Here is a 22645-nt window from a genome sequence, read left to right as displayed (position 1 = left end):
TTGATTAGCAGGCACTACAGGCACATGCTACCATGCCTGGCTAATTTTTAAATTTTTTGTAGAAAAGTGGTCTTACTATGTCACCCAATCTGGTCTTGAGCTCCTGGGCTCAAGTGATCTTCCCATCTCAGCCTCCCAAAGCTCTGGGATTATAGGTGTGAGCCACTATGCCTGGCCTGTCTCCTCCTCCTCAATCAGTTTTCCCTCTAAAATCCCCATCAGTCTCAGCTTTGTCTCTTACTGACTATATAACCTTGGGCAAGTTAGTTTACCTATCTGTGCCTCAGTTTCCTGATCCTTAAAAGAGGGATACTAATTACCATCTTATGAAGCTGTTGTGAAGATGAAATGCATTAATACAGTCAGGTGAGGTGGCTCATGCCTGTAATCCCAGCACTTTGGGAGACTGAGGCAGGCAGATCATCTGAGGTCAGGAGTTTGAGATCAGCCTAGCTAACACAATGAAACCCCATTTCTACTAAAAATTCAAAAAATTAGCCAGGCGTGGTGGCACACACCTGTAATCCCAGCTACTCGGGAGGCTGAGGCAGGAGAATCGCTTGAACCCAGGAGGCAGAGGTTGCAGTGAGCCGAGATCACACCACTGAACCCTGGCTTGGTCAACAAGAATGAAACTCCATCTCAAACAAACAAAAAAAAGAGTTAATACCTGTGAAACACGTAGAGTAGTACCTAGCACAGAGCAGAAGGTAGCTGTTATTGTATCAACTGTAATGAGCTGTAGTTCACTGAGTGATGAATTGTTACTAAATTCAGTGAATTGTTTATCTTTTCTTTCTAGTTTCTTTAACAGCAGCGGTATGCCTGGCTAGTTTTGCCATGTCTCCAGTACTGCCCTCAAATTCAACCCATTCTTTTTTAGCTCATCTGTAGGCAACCTCAGAAGGAAATCAGCCGTGGTCTAACACGTCTGGGGTCCCTGTGTTGGAGGGGAGCTTGTCTTATGGGTCTGAGTGCACTTCATCTCAGCTTTTTGTTTGGGTGGACAGATCAAGCTGAGTTCCTAACATGTGAATAAACTGTGATATATTCAGCGTAATTAACATATATTGCAGTGCTGTTCTGCCTTTAAAGTACTGACCATCTCTGCTTTATTCTCACTTAGCTGGCATTTTCGAGAAAGACTTTAATGATGTTAGGGAAGAATAAAAAGGAGGGGAAATAAGATACAGCAACCTAAAATAGGTTTTCGAGATATAGGTTTCTGTTTCTGCCAACAGCAACATCTGAGTTTTAGTGAGACTTCTCAGCACGTGTCTGGATTTTGGATATAGAGGGCCTTGCCTGGCAGAAAGTGGCTGCAAACATTAGTTCTCTGACTGCTCATATTCCCACCTCTTGGCCTGCTCTATGTGCATGGTTGCCATTTTATCTCTGCCTATAAGGAAATGAATTTATACTTGTTCCAGCTTGGTCTTTCTTGGAACAAGTATAAAAGTCCTTATTCCTTCTGCTGCCCAATTAGACACAGAGAGATTTGTAGCATTTGCTGATTTCTGTGGCTGCTTTCAAGCTGTTGATATGACATCACTGAAAGCAGAGCTGGAAGAGATGGTCACAGCAGGCTCTCTTGAGTCACTGTATGCCAGCTCCAGTATCCCACTGCACCTCACCCACAGCTGACTGGTGAGATGGTGGTGCATGACCCGAGGAAGTAGCTCACCTTCTGATAAAATGAATAATCCTGTCCTTCAGATGAAGTTCATTAGTTTTCCCATGCAGAGGATTATCTCTAAGCCCAGATAGGTGCCCTGATCACATCCCTGAACTCCTGAACTATTTCTTTTTTTAATTTCCTTTTTTTTATTTTTATTTTTTGAGACAGGATGTTGCTCTGTTGCCTGGGCTGGCGTGCAGTGGTGTGATCATAAATCCCTGCATCCTCAACCTCCCAGGCTCAAGCAATCCTCCCATCTCAGCCTCCTAAGTAGCTAGGACTACAGGCATGCATCACCATGCCTGGCTAATACTTTTATTTTTGTGGAAGTGGGATCTCACTATGTTGCCCAGGCCAATCTCAAACTCCTGGACTCAAGCAATCCTCCCACCTCAGCCTCCCAAAGTTCTGGGATTACAGACGTGAGCCACCATGCCCAGCCCCTGAACTGTTTATGAAGCACCATTTTCATACAAGAAGAATTAACCACATCTAGAAAAGAAGGTTCATTCTCTCCAACATACAAAAAAAAATGTGCATGACAGTTTAAGAAAAATGGAAAGATCAACCACAGTCTGAGCGCTCCCCCAGGGACTAATAATAAAAATAGTGTCATAGGGGGCTGGGCTCGGTGGCTCATGCCTGTAATCCCAGCACTTTGGGAGGCTGAGCTGGGTGGATCACCTGAGGTCAGGAGTTGGAGACCAGCCTGGCCAACCTGGTGAAACCCGAGCTCCACTGAAAATACAAAACTTAGCAGGGCGTGGTGGTACGTGCCTGTAATCCCAGCTACTCAGGAGGCTGAGGTAGGAAAATCACTTTAATCTGGGAGATGGAGGTTGCAGTGACCCGAGATTGCACCATTGCACTCCAGCCAGGGCCGTCTCAAATTTAAAAAAAAAAAAAGTGTGTGTGTATATATATATATAGTGCCATGTATTGTGTCTGTCAGGCACTGCGCTAAGAAGGTGTCTCATTTCCTTCTCCCCTTAATCTTTTGATGAAGCTACTGTTGTCGTCTCCATTTCCCAAATCCAAAAACATAACCCAGAGGTTAATATGCACACAGATAGTCACATGGCCAAACCAAGATCAACCTTGGTATCTGTCTGCCCTCAAAACTTTGTTCTGAACCATTAAACACAAACACAGAGAATGATACATCTTTCAGTTTTGTAACTCAAACAAGAGGATTATCTTACACAGCAATTTACATTAAAAGTGAATGTTGACCATTCCTTCAGGCTCTTTTCAGCATTAACACTACTTTATATCCACATGGAGGTATGATGTGTGTGCAGATATAATGTATACATCTTCTAATAAGCCTTCTAATAAGCACATATTTTCTTCCTAAATAAGTTGCGGTGAGATAAATGCATTTAATAAACCTAACCTACCAAACATTATAGCTTAGCTTATCCTATCTTAAACATGTTCAGAACACTTACATTTGCCTATAGTTGGGCAAAATCATCTAACACAAGCCTATTTTGTAATAAATTGTTGCATATCTCATGTAACTTACTGAATACAGTGTTTACTGTGGCTGACTGGGAGCTTGGCTTGTGCCCAGTATCACGAAAGAGCATCTTACTACATGTCACCAGCCTGAGAAAAGCTCAAGATACAGTTTCCACTGAATACATATCACTTTTGCACCATCAATAAAGCCAAAAAGTCCTTAATCAAACCATTGTAAGTCAGGACTATCTGTATTGCCAATTGTATCTACTTTGGACAAGGAAGACAGTGAATACCATGGCTCCAAAAGCTAAGTGAGATGTGTTATTTCTAATAGACATTATATTAATGGATCTGTGTTGCAATATGCACAAATCTTTGTCTATAGACTTTCATATAATAACAATTACAATAGCTACCATGTACTGAATGTTTACTACACGCCAGGAGCAATTTCAAGCACTCTATAGGAATTAACTTACATAAAACAGATTATTTTATTATTCAATTTACAGACCAAGTTTGGTGTGTATACCATTTTTTAAATAATTTTGTGTTTTGTTAGTTACCTATAGTTTTCTTCTTCAGTGACATATCCACAGCTTTGGTTTAGTGCAAGCAGGGCATTAAAATCTGTTGAATGAAAACATGGTTATATTTTGTCTTGGAATGCATAGTCTTCTTTATTTATACCAGATTTTGATTTCATCTTCATTTTTCCTATGCTTGTTCCTTCTGTGTTCTAATAGATGGTGGTCCTCTTCTCTGGGACTTTCCTAAAGGCTGCTTTAGATTTGTGGTAGTAGGAATGGGACTGACAGAGTGGATGAAGTCAAGTGCTGTGTGTGCAGAGAGGGAGACTTTGATGACAATGGCTATCAGCCCTGCTTATGACTCTCTGCTCTATTTTGCTTCTTGTAGGTTTTCAGTGCTGAAATGGCAAAGAGGTCCAAGATGCTGGGTTTGAACAATTACAGTGGTGAGTAAGAAATTCACAGGCCAATAAGTAGTGTCGCCCACCATTGGCTCATTCTATTCTTGATCATCTGAACTAATGGAGGGGAGAAGAAGAATAAATAAGCCACATGTATTGCATTGTGGTCCTGCTTGGATACCTGCCTACTCTATGCCCTGATCATGAGTCTATTCTTGCTTGGTCCAGTTTCATGATATGAACAGAGGAGGTTTGAGGTGCAGTGGATAATCCAAGTTGTGGGTGGTTGATTCATAAATAGATATCTATAATTTTTTCCCAGGAAAAAGTTCTGGCTTCCATAAACTGGCATTCAGTCACCCTTTCTGCTCTGAACATGTAAATAGGGTTACTTATGGTAATTACAGAAAACACATCTCAATAATAACAGATAAATGGGTTAACTCAATGCTACTCAAACCCGAGTAATCACTGGGATCACGATGGAAACTTTAAAAAACAAACAAACAGAAAACTCCCAAAATATGTATTTGTCCCAGCTCTACAGATGCTGATTCAGGGACTCTGGGTCTGGGCCAACAATATCTATTCTGAATGCTCCCTAGTCAATTTTGATGCCGAGCATTTTTTTTTCTTTTCTTTTTGAGACAAGGTCTGGCTCTGTTACTCTGGCTGGAGTGCAGTGGTGTGATGTCAACTCACTGCAACCTCTGCTTCACAGGCTCAAGCCATCCTCCCACATGAGTCTCCCAAGTAGCTTGGACTATAGGCACATGCCACCATGCCTAGTTAATTTATTTTATTATTTTTAAATATTTTTGTTTTTGTTTTTTGGTAGAGATGGGGTTTCACCATGTTGCCCAGGCTGGTCTGAAACTCCTAGGCTCAAGTGATCTGCCTGCCTCTGCCTCCCAAAATGCTGGGATTACAGGTATATAACGTCATTCTTTTAGTGGAGTTTGGGTGGACTGAGATGGAATGTTCAGTGGCCTGGCAGTGCTGGAAGTAAGGAAGGAGAGCATTAACATTTCTGGCCTGGAACTGTGCCTTTTATGATCCTGTTTATTTATCTGTATAGTGATGATAATAACAGACTGTTGTGAGGATAATACATTATGTATGCAAAAATGTTCTATAAATTGAAAGCATTAAACAAATGCCAGACAATAAATAATGACTGAGAAGATGGACAAACTCCACAGGTAGCTAAGAGGAGAAAGAGATTCCTTTTGACTGGTAAAGATGAAGAATGGCTTCATGAATGAGATAGTTCTAAGCTGGGCTGTGAGCATGGCAAGATTTCCAATGTCCAGAGAGGGTAGGATGGGGCATCCAAGGTAGAGAAAACCCACAGGAGCAGAGAAATCCAGTGCATGTTTGGGGAACCACAGGGAATCCATTATGGGTACATAAGAGGAGTTTTAGGTGAGAATAACATAGAAAAGGAACATTAAAAGGTCTGTATGTCATTAATCTGAATAATGGTGGCAAATGTCACCATTTAATTCAGTAATTCTTGCGGACACTGTAAAGGAATTATATAGCACAGGACAATAATTGACATAAAAATGATTAATGATGGAACATGGTGGCTCAAGCCTGTAATCCCAGCACTTTGGGAGGCCAAGGCAGGCGATCACTTGAGGACAGGAATTCGAGACCAGCCTGGGCAACATGGTGAAACCCATCTCTACAAAAAATACAAAAATTAGCCAGGCATGGTGGTGCATGCCTGTAGTCTCAGCTACTTGGGAGGATCACCTGAGCCCGGGGAGGTCAAGGTTGCAGTGAGCCATGATTGTGCCACTGCACTCCAGCCTGGGTGACAAATAAACAAAATGATTAATGATGATGATCTCAGATTATCAAGGAAAAGTTAAACTATTTAGGAAAGGCCGGGCACGGTGGCTCATGCCTGTAATCCCAGTACTTTGGGAGGCTGAGGCGGGCAGATCACCTGAGGTCGGGAGTTCAAGACCAGCCTAACATGGAGAAACCCCATCTCTACTAAACATACAAAATTAGCCAGGTGTGGTGGTGCATGTCTGTAATCCCAGCTACTCAGAAGGCTGAGGCAGGAGAATCGCTTGAACGCGGGAAGTGGAGGTTGTGGTGAGTCAAGATCACGCCATTGCACTCCAGCCTGAGCAACAAGAGGGAAACTCCATCTCAAAAAAAAACAAAAACAAAAACAAAAAAGCAAACAAACAAAAAAAAACTATTTAAGAAGGCAGAGAGGTGGTATGTTATCATTAGAAATATTTAATTCAGCTGGGCACGGTGGCTCATGCCTGTAATCCCAGCACTTTGGGAGGCCGAGGCAAGCGGATCACCTGAGGTCAGGAGTTCGAGACCAGTTTGGTCAACAAGGCGAAACCTCGTCTCTACTAAAAATACAAAAAAGAATTAGCCAGGCATGGGGGCATGTGCCTGTAATCCCAACTATTCGGGAAGCTGAGGCAGGAGAATCACTTGAACTCAGGTGGCGGAGGTTGCAGTGAGCCGAGATTGTGCCACTGCACTCCAGCTTGGGCAACAGAGGGAGACTTGGTCTCAAAAAAAAATAAATAAATAGATAACTCATAGTTAAAATTCAGTGCATTTTGGTGCTAGAAGAGTTATCCTTTAGTGATCCGAACAATTTACTTATTTAGAAGAATAGTGCTCACTTTGCCAACACATATACTAAAGTTAGAATAATAATTATTGGCCGGGTGCGGTGGCTCACGCCTGTAATCCCAGCACTTTGGGAGGCTGCGGTGAGCAGATCACGAGGTCAGGAGTTCGAGACCAGCCTGGCCAACATGGTGAAACCCCATCTCTACTAAAAGTACAAGAATTAGCTGGGCGTGGTGGCAGGCGCCTGTAATCCCAGCTACTCGGGAGGCTAAGGTTGCAGTGAGCCGAGATCGCGCCACTCTACTTCAGCCTGGGCAACAGGGTGAGACTCTATCTCAAAAATAAATAAATAAATAAATAATTATTATTATTATTATTATTGGCCAGGCATGCTGACTCATGCCCATAGTCCCAGTGCTTTGGGAGGCCAAGGTGGGTGTATTGCTTGAGGCCAGGAGGTCAAGACCAGCCTTGGCAGCATAGTGACACCCCGTCTCTAAAAAAAAAAAAAAAAAAAAAAGAAGAATAAGAAGTAGAAGAAGGAGGAGGAGAAGTGGGGGAGGGGGAGAGAGAGGAGAGAGGAAGAAGAAGAAGAGGAAGAGGAAGAAGGAGAAGAAGGAGAAGAATTTTCTCTTGATAATAATGGCTAAATGAAATATCACTATGCATTGTTTTTATTTTCTCCTAAAAAATAATATAATCTTCCAGACAGAACAAGGGTTTAAACAAAAGTATACCTCCAATATAAAACCTGGGTTACTTCTTACTGTTGTCTAAAACCTTGACTTTTGTATTTTTTATCTTTACTCAGAGGAAGACCATCCTCCCCGTATTACATCTGGGTCTGTCCTTATACTTCTTTTGTAACTCCTGTACCACACAACTGAGATCTCAGGAGAAAGATGCTAATTTCCACTGCTGTTCAGATATTACTCACTGGAAGGCATATGCGGGAGCACTGGAGTCAGATGCCCATACCTACTAGCTTCATGGCCACCACTAACTAGTCCTATAGCCATGGGCAAGTTACTTAATGACTCTGTGAATCAATTTCCTTGTTGGTAAGATGGGACAACTACTAGTATCTGTCTCATAAGGTTGTGAGGAATCCTGAGTAGTGGAATTACAGGTATTTCTTCCTTCCATTATATGTTGATAATTTTCCAATTGTTAAATAATAAACATGTATTATTCTTAAAATCAGAGATTCATTTTTTAAAAAATAATTTTGACTCTTCAAGCTCTGTGTCTTTCAGAGATGTTTGATTTTAAAACTAGTAGCAAGAGGTTAAGGAAAATCCTATTCAGCAGGAAATAATACTTAGTTAACATCCAGGGTGAGATCACAAGGTGAACTCATCTGTGAACTGATAAATGCAACATAGCAGAGGCAAGAGATGATAAAGCTAATCCATTACAAGCTAAACTCTGTGTTCCAAAGGAAGCTGTAAACAATACAGGTAGATTTCCTTCATACCCAATGCAGCTTTCAGAGATAGGTACTTAATTGAAGCGGCTACTGCTGACAGTGGTGACAATATCACAGGGGTAAAACACTGGCCATGGTGTTTTGTTCTATACTGTTTTATTTTTTTTAATTTTTTTTTATTATACTTTAAGTTCTAGGGTACATGTGCACAACGTGCAGGTTTGTTACATATGTATACATGTGCCATGTTGGTGTGCTGCACCCATTAACTTGTCATTTACATTAGGTATATCTCCTAATGCTATCCCTCTCCTCTACCCCCTCCCCACAATAGGACCCAGTGTGTGATGCTCCCCTTCCTGTGTCCAAGTGATCTCATTGTTCAATTCCCACCTCTGAGTGAGAACATGCGGTATTTGGTTTTCTGTTCTTGCAATAGTTTGCTGTGAATGATGGTTTCCAGCTGCATCCGTGTCCCTACAAAGGACACGAACTCATCCTTTTTTATGGCTGCATAGTATTCCATGGTGTATATGTGCCACATTTTCTTAATCCAGTCTGTCACTGATAGACATTTGGGTTGATTCCAAGTCTTTTCTATTGTGAATAGTGCCGCAATAAACATACATGTGCATGTGTCTTTATAGCAGCATGACTTATAATCCTATCTAGAACTAGAAATACCATTTGACCCAGCCATCCCATTTCTGCACTGTTTTAAAACCCACTAGTCAGCTGGGCATATTGGCTCACACCTGTAATCTTGGCACTTTGGGAGGCTGAGGCGGGCAGATCACGAGGTCAGGATATCGAGACCATCCTGGCTAACACGGTGACACCCCATCTCCACGAAAAATATAAAAAATTAGCTGGGTGTGCTGGCAGACGCTTGTAGTCCCAGCTACTCGGGAGACTGAGGCAGGAGAACGGCGTGAACCTGGGAGGTGGAGCTTGCAGTGAGCCAAGATCACACCACTGCACTCCAGGCTGGGTGACAGAGTGAGACTCTGTCTCAAAAAAAAAAAAAAAAAAAACCGCTAGTCTTCCATGGTTGCTTATTATAGTCATTTCAGTCCCCCAGTCAACCAGAGAGGAGAAAAGAGAAAATGGGCTTGAAGCTAGATTTCCTGCCATCAATCTGATGGGATTCAACATGGAAAAGATGTGGGAGGCCCACGCATGGATCCAAAGAATACTGAGTCTCCAGAACCATCACATCATTGAGAATAATCATATTCTGTACCTTGGGAGAAAGGAACATGACATTTTATCTCAGCTTCAGAAAACTTCAAGTGTCTCCATCACAGAAATGATCAAACCAGGAAGGACAAAGTTAGAGATTAAAGGAGCCCAGGCTGACCTCATTGAGGTGGTTATGAACATTGAAGATATGCTTTGTAAAGTACAGGAGGAAATGGCAAGGAAAAAGGAGCAAGGACTTTGGAGCTTGTTAGGTGAGTAAGTTTCTATTAAGTTAGAAAGTAAATTCTCCCCATTGTTCCTTCTTTTGGGTGTGAGCATGTATGTATGGATGTGGGTGAGAGACAGAAGGAGAGAGGAGGGAGCAAACATTCTGATTCTTTGTTAGATCATAAACCTTCGTGAGTTATTTTTTGCTCTCTTTTGACAATCAGGATTATTTGTGAACACACACACAAACACAATTTTATTTACTTATAATAACCCTGATTGTCTAAGAGGCAATTACATGGAATTTTGGCAGTGGTAAAACTCAAGCCCAAGCCATGGGGAAAAGTATACATTTCTAATTCTTCAGATGCACCACTCAAATGTAGACACATTCTATCAGATTATCTTATTTCTTTTATCAAGTTTTATTGTATTTATTTGTTACTGACAGCATTAGGAACCCTAAAATTACTTACCTTGAGTCCTCTCGCCAGTGAAATTTTACATTGGTACTGTGAGGTACACTCAAGTATCTCCCATTCAGTGGGGCTAAACTCATCAGGATACATGTGGGAATTTGGATCTGGAGAGATCCTTTCAACAGAGCCCTAGAGCTAACTAGGAAATTATACTATACTATTGAAAATGCCATCTCAGGGCCGGGCGTGGTGGCTCACGCCTGTAATCCCAGCACTTTGGGCAGATCACCTGAGGTCGGGAGTTCAAGAGCAGCCTGACCAACATGGAGAAACCCTGTCTCTACTAAAAATACAAAAAAAAAATTAGCCAGGCGTGGTGGCCCATGCTTGTAATCCCAGCTACTCGGGAGGCTGAGGCAGGAGAATTGCTTGAACCCAGGAGGCAAAGGTTGCAGTGAACTGAGATCAAGCCATTGCACTCCAGCCTGGGCAACAAAAGTGAAACTCTGTCTCAAAAAAAAAAAAAAAAAAAAAGAAAGAAAGAAAGAAAAAAAGAAATGCCATCTCGGGAGATAGAGATAGATATAGATTTCATTCAACTAATACATATTGCACCCATGACGTGCCAAGCATTGTGCTAGGTGCAAGGACTACAGCAATAAACAAGATGGACATTGTTCCTGCTCAAAGTCTAATGGGGAACCTTGATGAGCACACAGGTTAGTGATGATAGAGGAGAGCGAAAGCACTGCAGAGAGGCACCTAACCCAGACTTGGGAAGTCATGGGAGGGCTTATCACAGGTGTCATAAATGGAGAACTGGATAATAGGTAGAAGTTAGTTAGGCAAAGAAAGAAAACGTCAAGAAATAAGATTGTTGCAAGGCCTGGATTATGTAAGACCTTATAAATCATGTGAAAGAGTTCAGAGAGTTTCTTGAAACAAATAGGGAACCTTAAAGAATTTTAAGCAAAGTTAAGATCAGACTTGTGTTTTTAGAAAGATCACTGGTTATAATGTGGAGAATGGATTTAGTAAGAGGTGCAAAAATTCAGAGGCAAAATTTCAAAGGACACCTTATTTTCACCATGTGTTTGTAAAAATAATGCAGGAATAAATGGTTACAGTGAGTGAGAGTTCCCCATAAATGTTGTATCCACATTCCACAGAAAACACAGTGGCAAAAAAAAAAAAAAAATGGATAAAAAGAATACACAAGCATAAGAACCAAGATTATGATTTTCACTTAGTTTTTGAAACATAGTGAATGTAGGTATTGAAACTGACACCAGTGTCAGCTTAGGGGAACAGGATACAAAGAAACATGAATCTCCTATAAAACTTGTGGCATTATTTTGTTAGTGTGTGTGTGTCTGTGTGTGTGTGTGGCATTGCTTTAAATTAACTGAAATCATAAGGTGGGCTAATTCTCCCAGCTATTGACAATTTTGAGTCATGTAAGTCCCTTGTTCTGCCGCAAGATGGCACTTTTGGTAGTTGATGACTAAACATACTATTCCACAGAAGCCTTAGAGGTTCAGGAAAACCTACCCTGTCTTAATCAGATTAAGATCTTAATTAACAAAATGGGTAATTTTGAGATGAGTTATCATTATAAGGAATATCAAATATCCATCAGAACAATAATTTTATTTTTTAAATCAAAGTTAGGCATCACCTCTCTTTTATGCCACTCTTTTAATCCTTCCTGGTAGGCGTTTCTAATGGCAGAAGTTTGTGATCTTTGGGTCCCCAGTGCCCAGTCCAGTGCCTGGCATATAGAAGGAGCCTGGCAAATGTTTGTTGAACTCAAGGAAACTGAACTCTAATATTACACCTTATAAATATGAGGTATTGCTCTCCAAAGTTAATTTACAGTCTTCTGTTGAAGTTTCTGGTCTTTGCAGCTCCTCTGCTATGGAGTTTTGTCCCTCCCACTTTCTCAGATTTACAACTTGGCTCTCTAGTGAGTTTCCCTCAATTCGTCACCTGCTTTTTGTGGTTAAATTGAGCCCATTCAATTAGATAATGGACCGGGGATTAGGTCATTTTATTATACTTGGTCTTAAGTCAAACTAAAAATAAACCAAGAGAAAACAGTCTTTTTTGGTTTCATTGTCCACCTGTATATTTAGTCCAGTAAGGAGCGCCTTTGGACAAAAACAGGTTGCCTCTTGAAAAAAAAAGGATGGGAGGAAAAAAAGGAAGGAGGGAGGGAGGGAGGGAGGGAGGGAGGAAGGAAGGAAGGAAGGAAGGAAGGAAGGAAGGAAGGAAGGAAGGAAGGAAGGAAGGAAGGAAGGAAGGAAGGAAGGAAGGAATGGAGGGAGGGAGGGGAGGGAGGGAGGAAAATAGGAGGAGGAGAAAAGAGGAAGGGAGGAAAAACAAGACACTATAGACTCTTAATCTCCAAATTTTGCTCTTCTTCATTGGGTGGTATATGAGTGATGCATGTTCCAAGTATTTTGCCTTGTCACTTACAAAAAGCATTGGTGAAAGCCAGGTTTGTAATCTTAGCTCTTTACTTACTAGGTGTGTGCTATGGGGCAAGTTACTTATTTGAACTTCAATTTCTTTATTTGTAAAATGGTGTTATTTCATGGTGGTGCTATAATGATCAAATAAGGAAGGAAACTGAAAATTTTGAAGTGTTTTACAAATGTCATGTGATTTCCTATCATTCCTTATTTAATATTTTCTAATGCCTGTCTCTTTTTGCTGATAGGCATTGGGGCTAGAAATAAAAACATTCCCTATGAGCAACACAATTATTTCTCATTATTACAGCATTGATTGTGGAGAAGCAAGTATATAATGCTCCTTTTACTCACATCCCCTTAGCCTCATGGTTCAAATCATCTAAAGACAAATTTATTACCCCTTTATTTTATCCTGACTGCTCATAGTATTATAGCTCTCCTTGCATGTCCTAAATGCATGAGGCACACAATTTAAACTGGCTAATCCCTCTAAATTTCTAGAATTTGTTTCATTAAGTTTCCTTTTTCCTCTCTCAGAGCGTTGAAACAAAGTTTTTGTGTTACTCATTTTTAGGACAGTGGACTAATCAGCAACAAAAAACTCAAGACAAAATGAAAGAAAATATATTTCTGAAATGTCCTGCGCCTCTAACTCAAGAGCTTGAAGATCAAAAGAAGCAGTTTGAAAAATGTGGTTTGCAGGTTATAAAGGTATACCTAACAAAGGGGAGGATTTGGCTCATTTTGTTGTTAATTAACTTGCTTCTGTAGCCCAAGGAAAAGCTCACCTGCTGATGATTCTAAGCTGGCCACTCGTGGACTTGGAATCCTAGGTCAGTAAGACCGAGAAGAGAGCAAGGCAGGGCAGGCACGAGGGATATAGTTGGAATCGGGAGGTAGAAATGACGTCAGGACACACAGAAGCAGATTCCAGATCCAGGAAGCCCGTCTTTGAGCAAAATAAAAGAAGTGGAATAGCATTTATCACACTGTGTTATAATTGTTTACCTATTTTTCTATCTCATTAAACTATGAGCTTAAGAGGGCAGACATTATGTCTAAGTCAGTGAATTTTTGTTAAAGAAATTTATTAGAGAAGGGGCAGGGAATTTTGAAGAGACAGAATCAAAATAGGAGAGGAGTAGAGGGAGGAGAGACTCTTTTGCAACTTTATATGAAAAGTGAATTGCATGCAAAGTAATATTATGCACATAAGCTCCTTTATTTTTGAAGCAGTATAACAGGCAATTTAAGAGCTTTGCAGCTCTTTTTCTAGCCTCTTTTTCAGTCTTTCTTTTCTATTATTCTAGGTGGAGAAGATAGAAAATAAGGTTCTTATGGCTGCCTTTCAAAGAAAGAAGGAAATGATGGAAGGAAAACTGCCCAGGCAATCAGTGAGCCACAGGCTGTTTCAGCAAGTCCCATACCAGTTCTGCAATGTGGTATGCAGAGTTGGCTTTCAAAGAATGTACTCGGTGCCTTGCGGTAGGTGTCAATGCCTCATCATTGGGGCTACTCTGTGGGATTTGGTGAGCTGACATCAGTAGATGCTTCCACTAATAGCATTTGTTGTTGTGGGGAAGGGATCATTTGTGACTGCGATTTAGAGGTCACGAATAATGACCCAGGTCACGAAGTATTCTGGAAAGAGTGATACTTTTTACTTTTCCTTTGTATCTTTTGTTGCTGTTGCATTTTACATTGATGAAAAGTGTGAGCAGTAAGAACTACGGTTCACTGTTTTTCTCCTTTATGTGTTTCTGTGTCCTATCTGCAGAAAGCACGTTGAGGCTTTTTTTTTTTTTTTTTTTTTTTGCCTTACTTATCTCAACAAAATTATTACCACCAGCACTGAACCATCCTCATCCCTTAATTAAAAGGGCATTTTCCTAAATTTAAGAAAGTTGGTCTTTTCTCTTTCATCCCTTTATTTCCTATAGCCTGCTGGTGGATGAATTAGGTATCATTTGGCAGGTGAGGTGCATAGCATCTTAAGATCCTCTTCAGTCATAGGAGTTCTATGTGTAACTCCCATGTCTGTTTTCAGATGTACAAAAACATTGCATATATAATTCCTATATTGCCCCCTCTACTCCTCGGTCACTGATGAAGATTTCTGGCTTTAGGTCTCTCCAAAGGAGGAAAAGACGTTTAGTAATAATTATGGAGAGGTACTTAGCAGGGTGGCTTGATTTTGCTTGGTCTGTTAAATATACGGCTCTTGATCTTCAGCTTTCAAAATATGTAGCATGATCCTTGCTGAGGAGTCAATTCCAATAGACTTGGTTTCTAGGATGCAAAGGCTCTAGAAATCATCTTTTCTTTGTTCTGGAGAGAACACAGGCAAAACCTGGGGTAAATACTGAACATAGACAATTACTGGGGATAAAAATAGAGAAATGAATCCCCACCAAGAAGCCTTTTGGGGCAACCAGGAAAGTGGTGATCAGTATAGTCCCTTCATTAGCAAAGTCTCAAAAAATCTACAACTTCCATTTGCTCCTAAAGCTGGCTTCTCTGCAATCCCCACCCACTACTTCTGCTTAAATTACTTTCATTAAGATCATCACTGTGCTCCTATTTTCCAAATCTAGTGAGTATTCTCTTTTCAGTCCTGTGGCAGACCCTGCTACTTGTCTACTCAACATCTATACACATCTTTCTTACTAAAACAAATAAGACACCTACTATCTTCCCAAGGAATATGGTCCCAAGGTCTTAGCCAGACTCATCATCAGTTCAAGTTCAGGCAGTTCTCTCCTTACTTATTTTTCTGAGATAGAGTCTTGCTCTGTCGTTCAGGCTGGAGTGCAGTAGCATGATCTTGGCTCACTGCAACCTCCGCCTCTGAGATTCAAACGGTTCTCCTGCCTCAGCCTCCCAGGTAGTGGGATTACGGGCGTGTGCCACCACACGCAGTTAATTTTTGTATTTTTTTTAGTAGAGACGAGGTTTCATCATGTTGGCCAGGCTGATCTCGAGCTCCTGACCTCGTGATCTGCCCACCTCAGCCTCCCAAAGTGTTGGGATTACAGGTGTGAGCCACCGCGCCCGGTAGACAGTTCTGTCTTAAAGCTTAAAGGCAAGATACTGCCCTCAACTTACCCATTATATAGTGATATGAAAAGGAGCAGGAAAACTGCAGTGAAAACTCTCATGTTGAAAGGGGAGAAGCAAACACAACAGCCACTGGCTCACACCACTTATCTACATGCTGCTGATGAAGTATAGGGAGGACTCTCTATTCCATGTTGTAAAACCTTTATTTTGCACTCTGGGAAAATCTTCCTTATATATTGTGGCCCTTGGCTATTTCCAGGTTCATTGCCTATCAGGGAGCCATGGATTGTTCATAGGCTGGAATGTGCTCAGACTGTTGTAACCAGGCTTGTGGTTTCTTCAGCAATATAGTTCCTTTAAAAATTAAGTGGGCATGAGGCCTAATTTCTTCTGGTTAAGTTTATGTCTTTATAACCTAACCACAGATCTTGTCTTCACATAGTCTTTCAACTCAAGATTTTGGTCTCTTACCTGCTGTCTGTGTGCTCTTCCCTTCTCCCTAACCTTTAGTTTAACAGCCACTGCCTTGAGGCAAGTCAGACATGACCCATAATGTGACCTGCACCAATTGACTCATCTCTGTAGGCTGGTGAGAACCCTTAACAGAAGGTGCCAGACAAGCCCAGGAGATACCAGTCTTGCTACCACTGAAGCTGTTATTATATGGAGTACAAAAGCTCTTAGCTTTTTCAGCCCTGCAATGTTCCAAATTATAGGACTCTCAGTCAATGTAGATGGCCGCCCACAGGCAAAGGAGAGGGAACTTCTGTTAACAAAGCTTTATTTTCTTTTTTCTGTTTATGTTTGCACTCCAGCCAGTTCTGAATAAATCTCTTGCTTGTAGGACTTGGTTGAGTACAGCAAGAAGGCATCTACACATGCAGTTTCTTATTGGGTTGATTCATTTGTTCCACAGGTATTTATTAAGCACATTCTATGAATCAGGCCCTGTGCTAGGGGTACTAGAACTAGTACATAAATAAAAAACCATAGAGTTCTTGCCTTTACAATTTATAATCTCATGAGTTCATTTGTTGCCCCTTCTTTGTCTTCTCTCTTTTTCTTCTACAATGTCACCCTTGGTGATGGCACCTATTCCCATGGCCTCAACTCCTACCTTAATGATGATGACTTAGGAATTTCCAACTCTTAACTCCCTACCTCTCTCCTGACCTGCAGGTTCATATATCTGACTCTCTTTTTGACATCTTTACCCAGATGTCCCATAGGTATCTCAAATTGATCTCTTTTCTTGGCCATGATTTTCCCTAAGAAATATGCCCCTTGTTTGCTGATTCTCCCTAACCTGGTTAATATCATCACCATCTACCTACCAGGTTTCCTAAGCCTGAAACATTATCATCCTCTATTCCTCCTTTCCCCTCACCCTTATATCCAGGCATTCACCCAGTCCTAGTGATTCAATCTCATGAAGATCTGAGCTCAGTTTCACCTCTCTATTCCTACTGCCTTAGTTCATCTTCCTTTAGTCCTAGACTATTAAGAGGTCCTCTCCTTGCCACAAAACACACCCCTGCCTAATCTATCCTTTACCACCAGAATTATCACACTAAAAATTACATTCTTGCTTAATATCTGCATTCCCAGTTGCCTATGAGATAAAAGCCCAAACTCCTTAGCAGAGAATATAAGGCCCTAGTTCCCACATCATTTCAGCAGTCACCCACTATGTTCCTCAAGACTCCAGCCATAACTTTTTAGAGTTTCCTAAACATGCTGTATACTTTCATGCCTCTCTCCTGTTGTCTGTGGAATGACTTCCCTCCTTGCCCTTTTCAGTACTACAAACCCCTATTCTTTCTTCAAGACATAGTACAAATGGCATCTCCTGGTTGGCATCTTTCCTGCAGGCCTGCAGGCCTAGTATCTTCCTCCTCTGTGCTTCTGCATACCTCCATTCCTTTATGACATCTATAACTTTAATTAGTACTAAAATCTATTGTCCTACGAAACTCAGGCATAGAACTCATTTCCTTTATGGCTCTATAATGGAACTTTACCCAACTGTCCTGTTCCCCATGTCCACAGATGTGGAAAATTTGAATCTTGACAGTTCAACGTGAACTCAGTCATTTTCAGAGTTTTCATAGTCCCTTCAAGATTGAAACTCAGTTCCTGCAATGTTTGCCCCTTTTCTCCTCTTTTCTCTATGTGAGGAGGGTTGTCTGGCTTATGGCTCCCATTGTCCTCTGCTTGATAAACCACCTGAGCTTTGGTCATTAGCACTCTCCTGTGCCTTTTACACTCAATGTCTGCACAGGCCACTCTATGTCTTTTCCATGCTGAAGAAATTCCTTTCCAGGCCATGTCTGTGTTCCTCCTGCCACACAGGAAATTTTTGAGCATGTTCATCCTCCAAGCTGAGTGCAGGGTCTTGGGTAGTGGTCCTCACCTGCTCCAGAGACTTCTCCAGCCATTGCTACTCTCCACTCAGGTGTTGAGGCTGGATGAGGGACTGCACCCACCAGAGTCAGGCCAGGGTCTGTCTGCTCTGCGAGTCCCTCCAATTGTTCTTATTCTGAGACTTCCATTGTTCTGCCCCCTCTTGACTCCCAGGGCTCTCAAGGGAGTGGGAATAGTAAAGGGAGCCCTTTCCCAAGCTCCCCCAAGAGCTCTAGTCACATCACTTCTGATACTTCTCTTCCCACCAGCTGGAAGAAAGAACTTTCATTTGTCTTGAAATGAGAAAAATGTTCTTAGAATATGTTATATTACTGTCTGCTCTGTCATTTATGGTAAAAAAAAACCCATGCTCTGAATCCTTCTGGTTTTTAGCTTTTGGTTCAAAAAGCCCTCTTCCTCTCAGAAAAGCTAACTCTGAAAGCCAGAATTTCAAGACCATACTCTCTTCTGTGAATAAAATATAATTATATATAATATATTACATTATAATATATTATATATTATAATATAATATATGTAATATATAATATATTATATATTATATATTATATATAATTTACATATATAATATATTATATAATTATATAGTATATATAATATAATATTATAATATATATTATATTGTAATTATATGGGGTTTCACCATGTTGGCCAGGCTGGTCTCGAACTTCTGACCTCGTGATCTGCCTGCCTCGGCCTCCTGAAGTGCTGGAATTACAGATGTGAGCCACTGCACACAGCAGATAGTTCTCAAAAAACTATACATATATTTATATATAGACTTTGTTTTCAACTTTATCTTTTTCATCCTTAATAAGAAGCAGCAAGGACTCAATAGGTAGAAGAACAAAGAGCAAGAAGAAACTCCTGGGAAAGAAAATCTTTGATTTTTATCTCAAAATATTACCTTGCCACATAAATTGTACTATATTTAATCTGTTTACACGCAGAGACTTCCCTTTGTGAAATACTGAGAATAGGGATCATGTCTTACTCACTTTTAAATTTCCAGAGCTGCACTGTTCAATATGGTAGCCGCTAGCTACATGTGGCTATTGAGGACTTGAAATGTGTCTGATCTAAATTGAAAGATGCTGTAAGTATAAAATACACACCAGATTTCAAAGACCTACTACAAAAGAATGTAAAATATCTAATACTTTTTAAAATATAGATTACATGTTAAAATAACGTCTTGAATGGCTTAAATAAAAATGTGAATTTCACCCTTTTTTTTTTTACGTTTTTAAAATGTGGCTACTAGAGTAGCTGGGACTCCAGGTGAGTGCCACAATACCTGACTAATTTTTTTTAGTTTTGGTAGAGATTAGGTCTCACTGTGTTGCCCAGGCTGGTCTCAAACTCCTGACCTCCACCAATCCTTCTGCCTTGGCCTCCCAAAGTACTGGGATAACAGACATGAGTCACTCAGCCTGCAAGTTTTAAATGACATGCGTGGCTCGTAGTACGTTTCTATTGTTCAGTGCTGCTCTTGAGCATAAAAGTGTTTGGTTATGTCCCACTTAAAGATTTAAGAGAGGGAGGAAATGAAAGGAAAAAAGGAAAGGAAGGAAGGATAATATGGCATCAAAGAAGGTATAATTTTTTTCCCCTCTAAGTGAGGTCAGAAAGGGCATTGAACAGGGATTCCTTTGAGGTCCAGAATTTGGCCCTCAGCCTCCCAAGTGTTTTTAATACTCCAAAGAAGATAATACAGATCACAGGCAATGTGTCAGAATGAAGAGTACTCATTTCTAGTGGTCAGAATAGGGCATTTCTTCCTTAATATCACAGTCCCCAGAGTGCCTGATGAGTGGAAAGTTGCCTGGTGAGCATGGACCTAGATAACATGCACTTGGAGATTCTTCATGAGGTATTGTGCCAACCCATGGAGAGTACACAGTACCTTCCTGGTGACTAGAATGCCTCTGTCCTTCCAAATCCAGGAGTGCTTTTCCTAAACAATGAAGTATGCACACTAATATTTTATATACTCCACATTCCCCTTGACATATTTTTCTTCTTCTTTTTTTTTTTTTTTTTTGAGACAGGGTCTTGCTTTGTCACCCAGGTTGGAGTGCAGTGGCACAGTCACAGCTCACTGCAGCCTCAACCTCCTAAGTTCAATCAGTCCTCCCACCTCAGCCTCCTGAGTAGCTACAATTATAGGTGTGTACCACCATGCCTGGTTACTTTTTGTATTTTTTGTAGAGATGGGGTTTTGCCATGGTGCCCACGCTGGGCTCACGCGATCCACCGACTTTGACCTCCCAAAGTGTTGGGATTACAGGTGTGTGCCACCAGTCCCAGGTGACATATTTTTCTTGTAATGCTGTTCATGAGGTTAGGAGGTACTCTGTCTTCTCTTATTAGATGCTATTTTCAAACCATCTTCTTGAGAGTTCTGGAAATATCCCTATTTGTAGCATGTAGAAGTCAGACAATGTTCTAAGGGAAACAGAACCTTCCTTTTGTTACGCTCTGTCAGCTACTTAGTTGATAATACTGACTTGAATCTAAGTTCTTTGAATCTCAGATCTTTGTCTTTTACATGGAGTTACTACCCAAATCACAGATAGTTTAATCTAATCAATGTGCAATACTTTGAAAACCATTAACTTGTCTATGAACACTAATGTTTGTTTGTTTTGTTTTTGTTTTTGAGACAGAGTTTCACTCTTATTGCCCAGGTTGGAGTGCAGTGGTGCGATCTTGGCTCACTGCAACCTCTGACTCCTGGGTTCAAGTGATTCTCCTGCCTCAGCCTCCTGAGTAGCTGGGATTACAGGTGCCTGCCACCACGCCCAGCTCAATTTTTGTGTTTTTAGTAGGGACAGGGTATCATCATGTTGGCCAGGCTTCTGACCTCAGGTGATCCACCCGCCTCAGCCTCCCAAAGTGCAGGGATTACAGGAGTGAGCCACCGCACCTGGCCCTAATGGCATATTTGGATGCAAGTTATTATTATGTTGATGGTGTCAGTGATAATTTGTTTCAAGGAACAATTTTTAGTGCCTTTGCTATAGACACAGGAACTCAGAACCAGGAGGAAGTGATTATTTGGAAGACTAGAGAGAATAGATATTAGTACCCAAATCGGCAATATCATTTACCAGATTATAATAATCTTTTTATTTTTTTTTCTTTATCAGAGCCAAAATATGGAGCTGGCATATACTTCACCAAGAACCTCAAAAACCTGGCAGAGAAGGCCAAGAAAATCTCTGCTGCAGATAAGCTGATCTATGTGTTCGAGGCTGAAGTACTCACAGGCTCCTTTTGCCAGGGACATCCGTTAAATATTGTTCCCCCACCACTGAGTCCTGGAGCTGTAGATGGTCATGACAGTGTGGTTGACAATGTCTCCAGCCCTGAAACCTTTGTTATTTTTAGTGGTATGCAGGCTATACCTCAGTATTTGTGGATATGCACCCAGGATTATGTACAGTCACAAGATGACTCATTAGGACCAATGAGACCCTTTGCACAGCATCCTTGGAGGGGATTAACAAGTGGCAGCCCCGTTGATTAATCTCTACATCATTTTAACAGCTGGTATGCCCTTACCTTGGGTGAATTAACCAAATAATGACCATCGATGGCTCATAGAGTGGCCTGAATATATCCCATGGGTTATCTGTATGGACTGACTGGGTTATTGAAAGGCCTAGCCACATACTAGCATCTTAGTGCCTTTATCTGTCTTTATGTCTTGGGGTTAGGGTAGGTAGATACTAAATGAAAAACTTTCAGGACCTTCCTTCCTCTTGCAGTTGTTCTTTAATCTCCTTTACTAGAGGAGATAAATATTTTGCATACAATGAAGAAACTTTTCTAGTATATAACCCAGGCCTTTTATTTTCTAAAATGATGACAGTATAAAAATATTAGGAAAACAGCATGATTTTAGATTTTCCAGAGAATATTATAAAGTGTTTTAGATATGAAAATAAATCATCTTTGTCTGATTAACTGGCTCTGAAAAATTATGTGTAAAATGAAACAATTTGAAGTGGAAGGACATAAAAAAGCTGATATTCTGTTTGGATTCAGCTATATCAAGTAATGCCACTCAAACACCATGAGGACATATTATCAATGCACCAAATATATATTGACCGCCAGATGCATTTCAGCCACTTTGTAGGTCCTGGGATATGATGTCGGACAAGACAAATGTCTTCACAAACCTTTTAGCCTGAATAATCAAAAAGGCAACCATGGACAACTTAACAAGTGTGATTAGATATAACAAAAAGAGAAGTACAGACTCTGTGGAAAAATTTAAAAGGGAGAGGGATAGATTAATCAGGGGCTTGGGGCAAGGCCTCCTAAAGCAAGTGAAATTCAAGCTGAGAACATAAAGGATGTAGCAAATCAGGGGCAGTCAGAAGAGTTGTTTAAGTAGAAAGAATAGCCCTAATAAAGGCTGAATCTGCTGTAACTATGCCCAAAGTTGACTACAGAGTTCTACTTGCAATGTAGAGGCCAGCTAATTTCACCATGCATCTCTTGCCTACTTTTAAATCCACATTTCTCTGTACTTCCAAACTTTCCTGACCTCACATCCTCAACCCCTGGCACAGAACACTTCCTCCTCTTCCTTGCCTTACCTTACTAGCATTCTCCCTGTTGAAAGAAGTGTGCTTGTTGTCTCATATGGCACTGCCCTTGGATCTGAGTAAGAGGGGATCTGCCTTTCCCCCTGGATTGAGAGGCCCCCTGCCTTAG

General features: G+C 40.9%; 1 protein-coding gene across 4 annotated transcripts in view; it reads left to right on the top strand.

Moving 5' to 3' along the window:
* PARP9 (poly(ADP-ribose) polymerase family member 9) overlaps positions 1–21886 on the top strand; it is a 36988-nt gene extending 15102 nt beyond the window's left edge. For 3 of the 4 annotated variants that reach the window (XM_007985602.3, XM_007985601.3, XM_007985603.3), the window contains exons 7-11: positions 4064–4121; positions 9198–9578; positions 13005–13141; positions 13741–13915; positions 21067–21886. In XM_007985602.3, the coding sequence (XP_007983793.3) occupies positions 4064–4121; positions 9198–9578; positions 13005–13141; positions 13741–13915; positions 21067–21446 (1131 nt within the window). In that variant the 3' untranslated portion in view covers positions 21447–21886. Of the gene's footprint in view, positions 1–4063; positions 4122–9197; positions 9579–13004; positions 13142–13740; positions 13916–20125; positions 20205–21066 lie in introns of all 4 variants that reach the window. The other variant, XM_038003406.2, reaches the window with a different exon arrangement.
* The last annotated feature ends 759 nt before the right edge of the window (positions 21887–22645 follow it).

Source organism: Chlorocebus sabaeus, chromosome 22 (genome assembly GCF_047675955.1).
Source record: "Chlorocebus sabaeus isolate Y175 chromosome 22, mChlSab1.0.hap1, whole genome shotgun sequence".
NCBI lineage: Eukaryota > Metazoa > Chordata > Mammalia > Primates > Cercopithecidae > Chlorocebus > Chlorocebus sabaeus.
The sequence above is the reverse complement of the archived record's forward strand: the minus strand, read 5'-3'. Positions and strand labels throughout refer to the sequence as shown.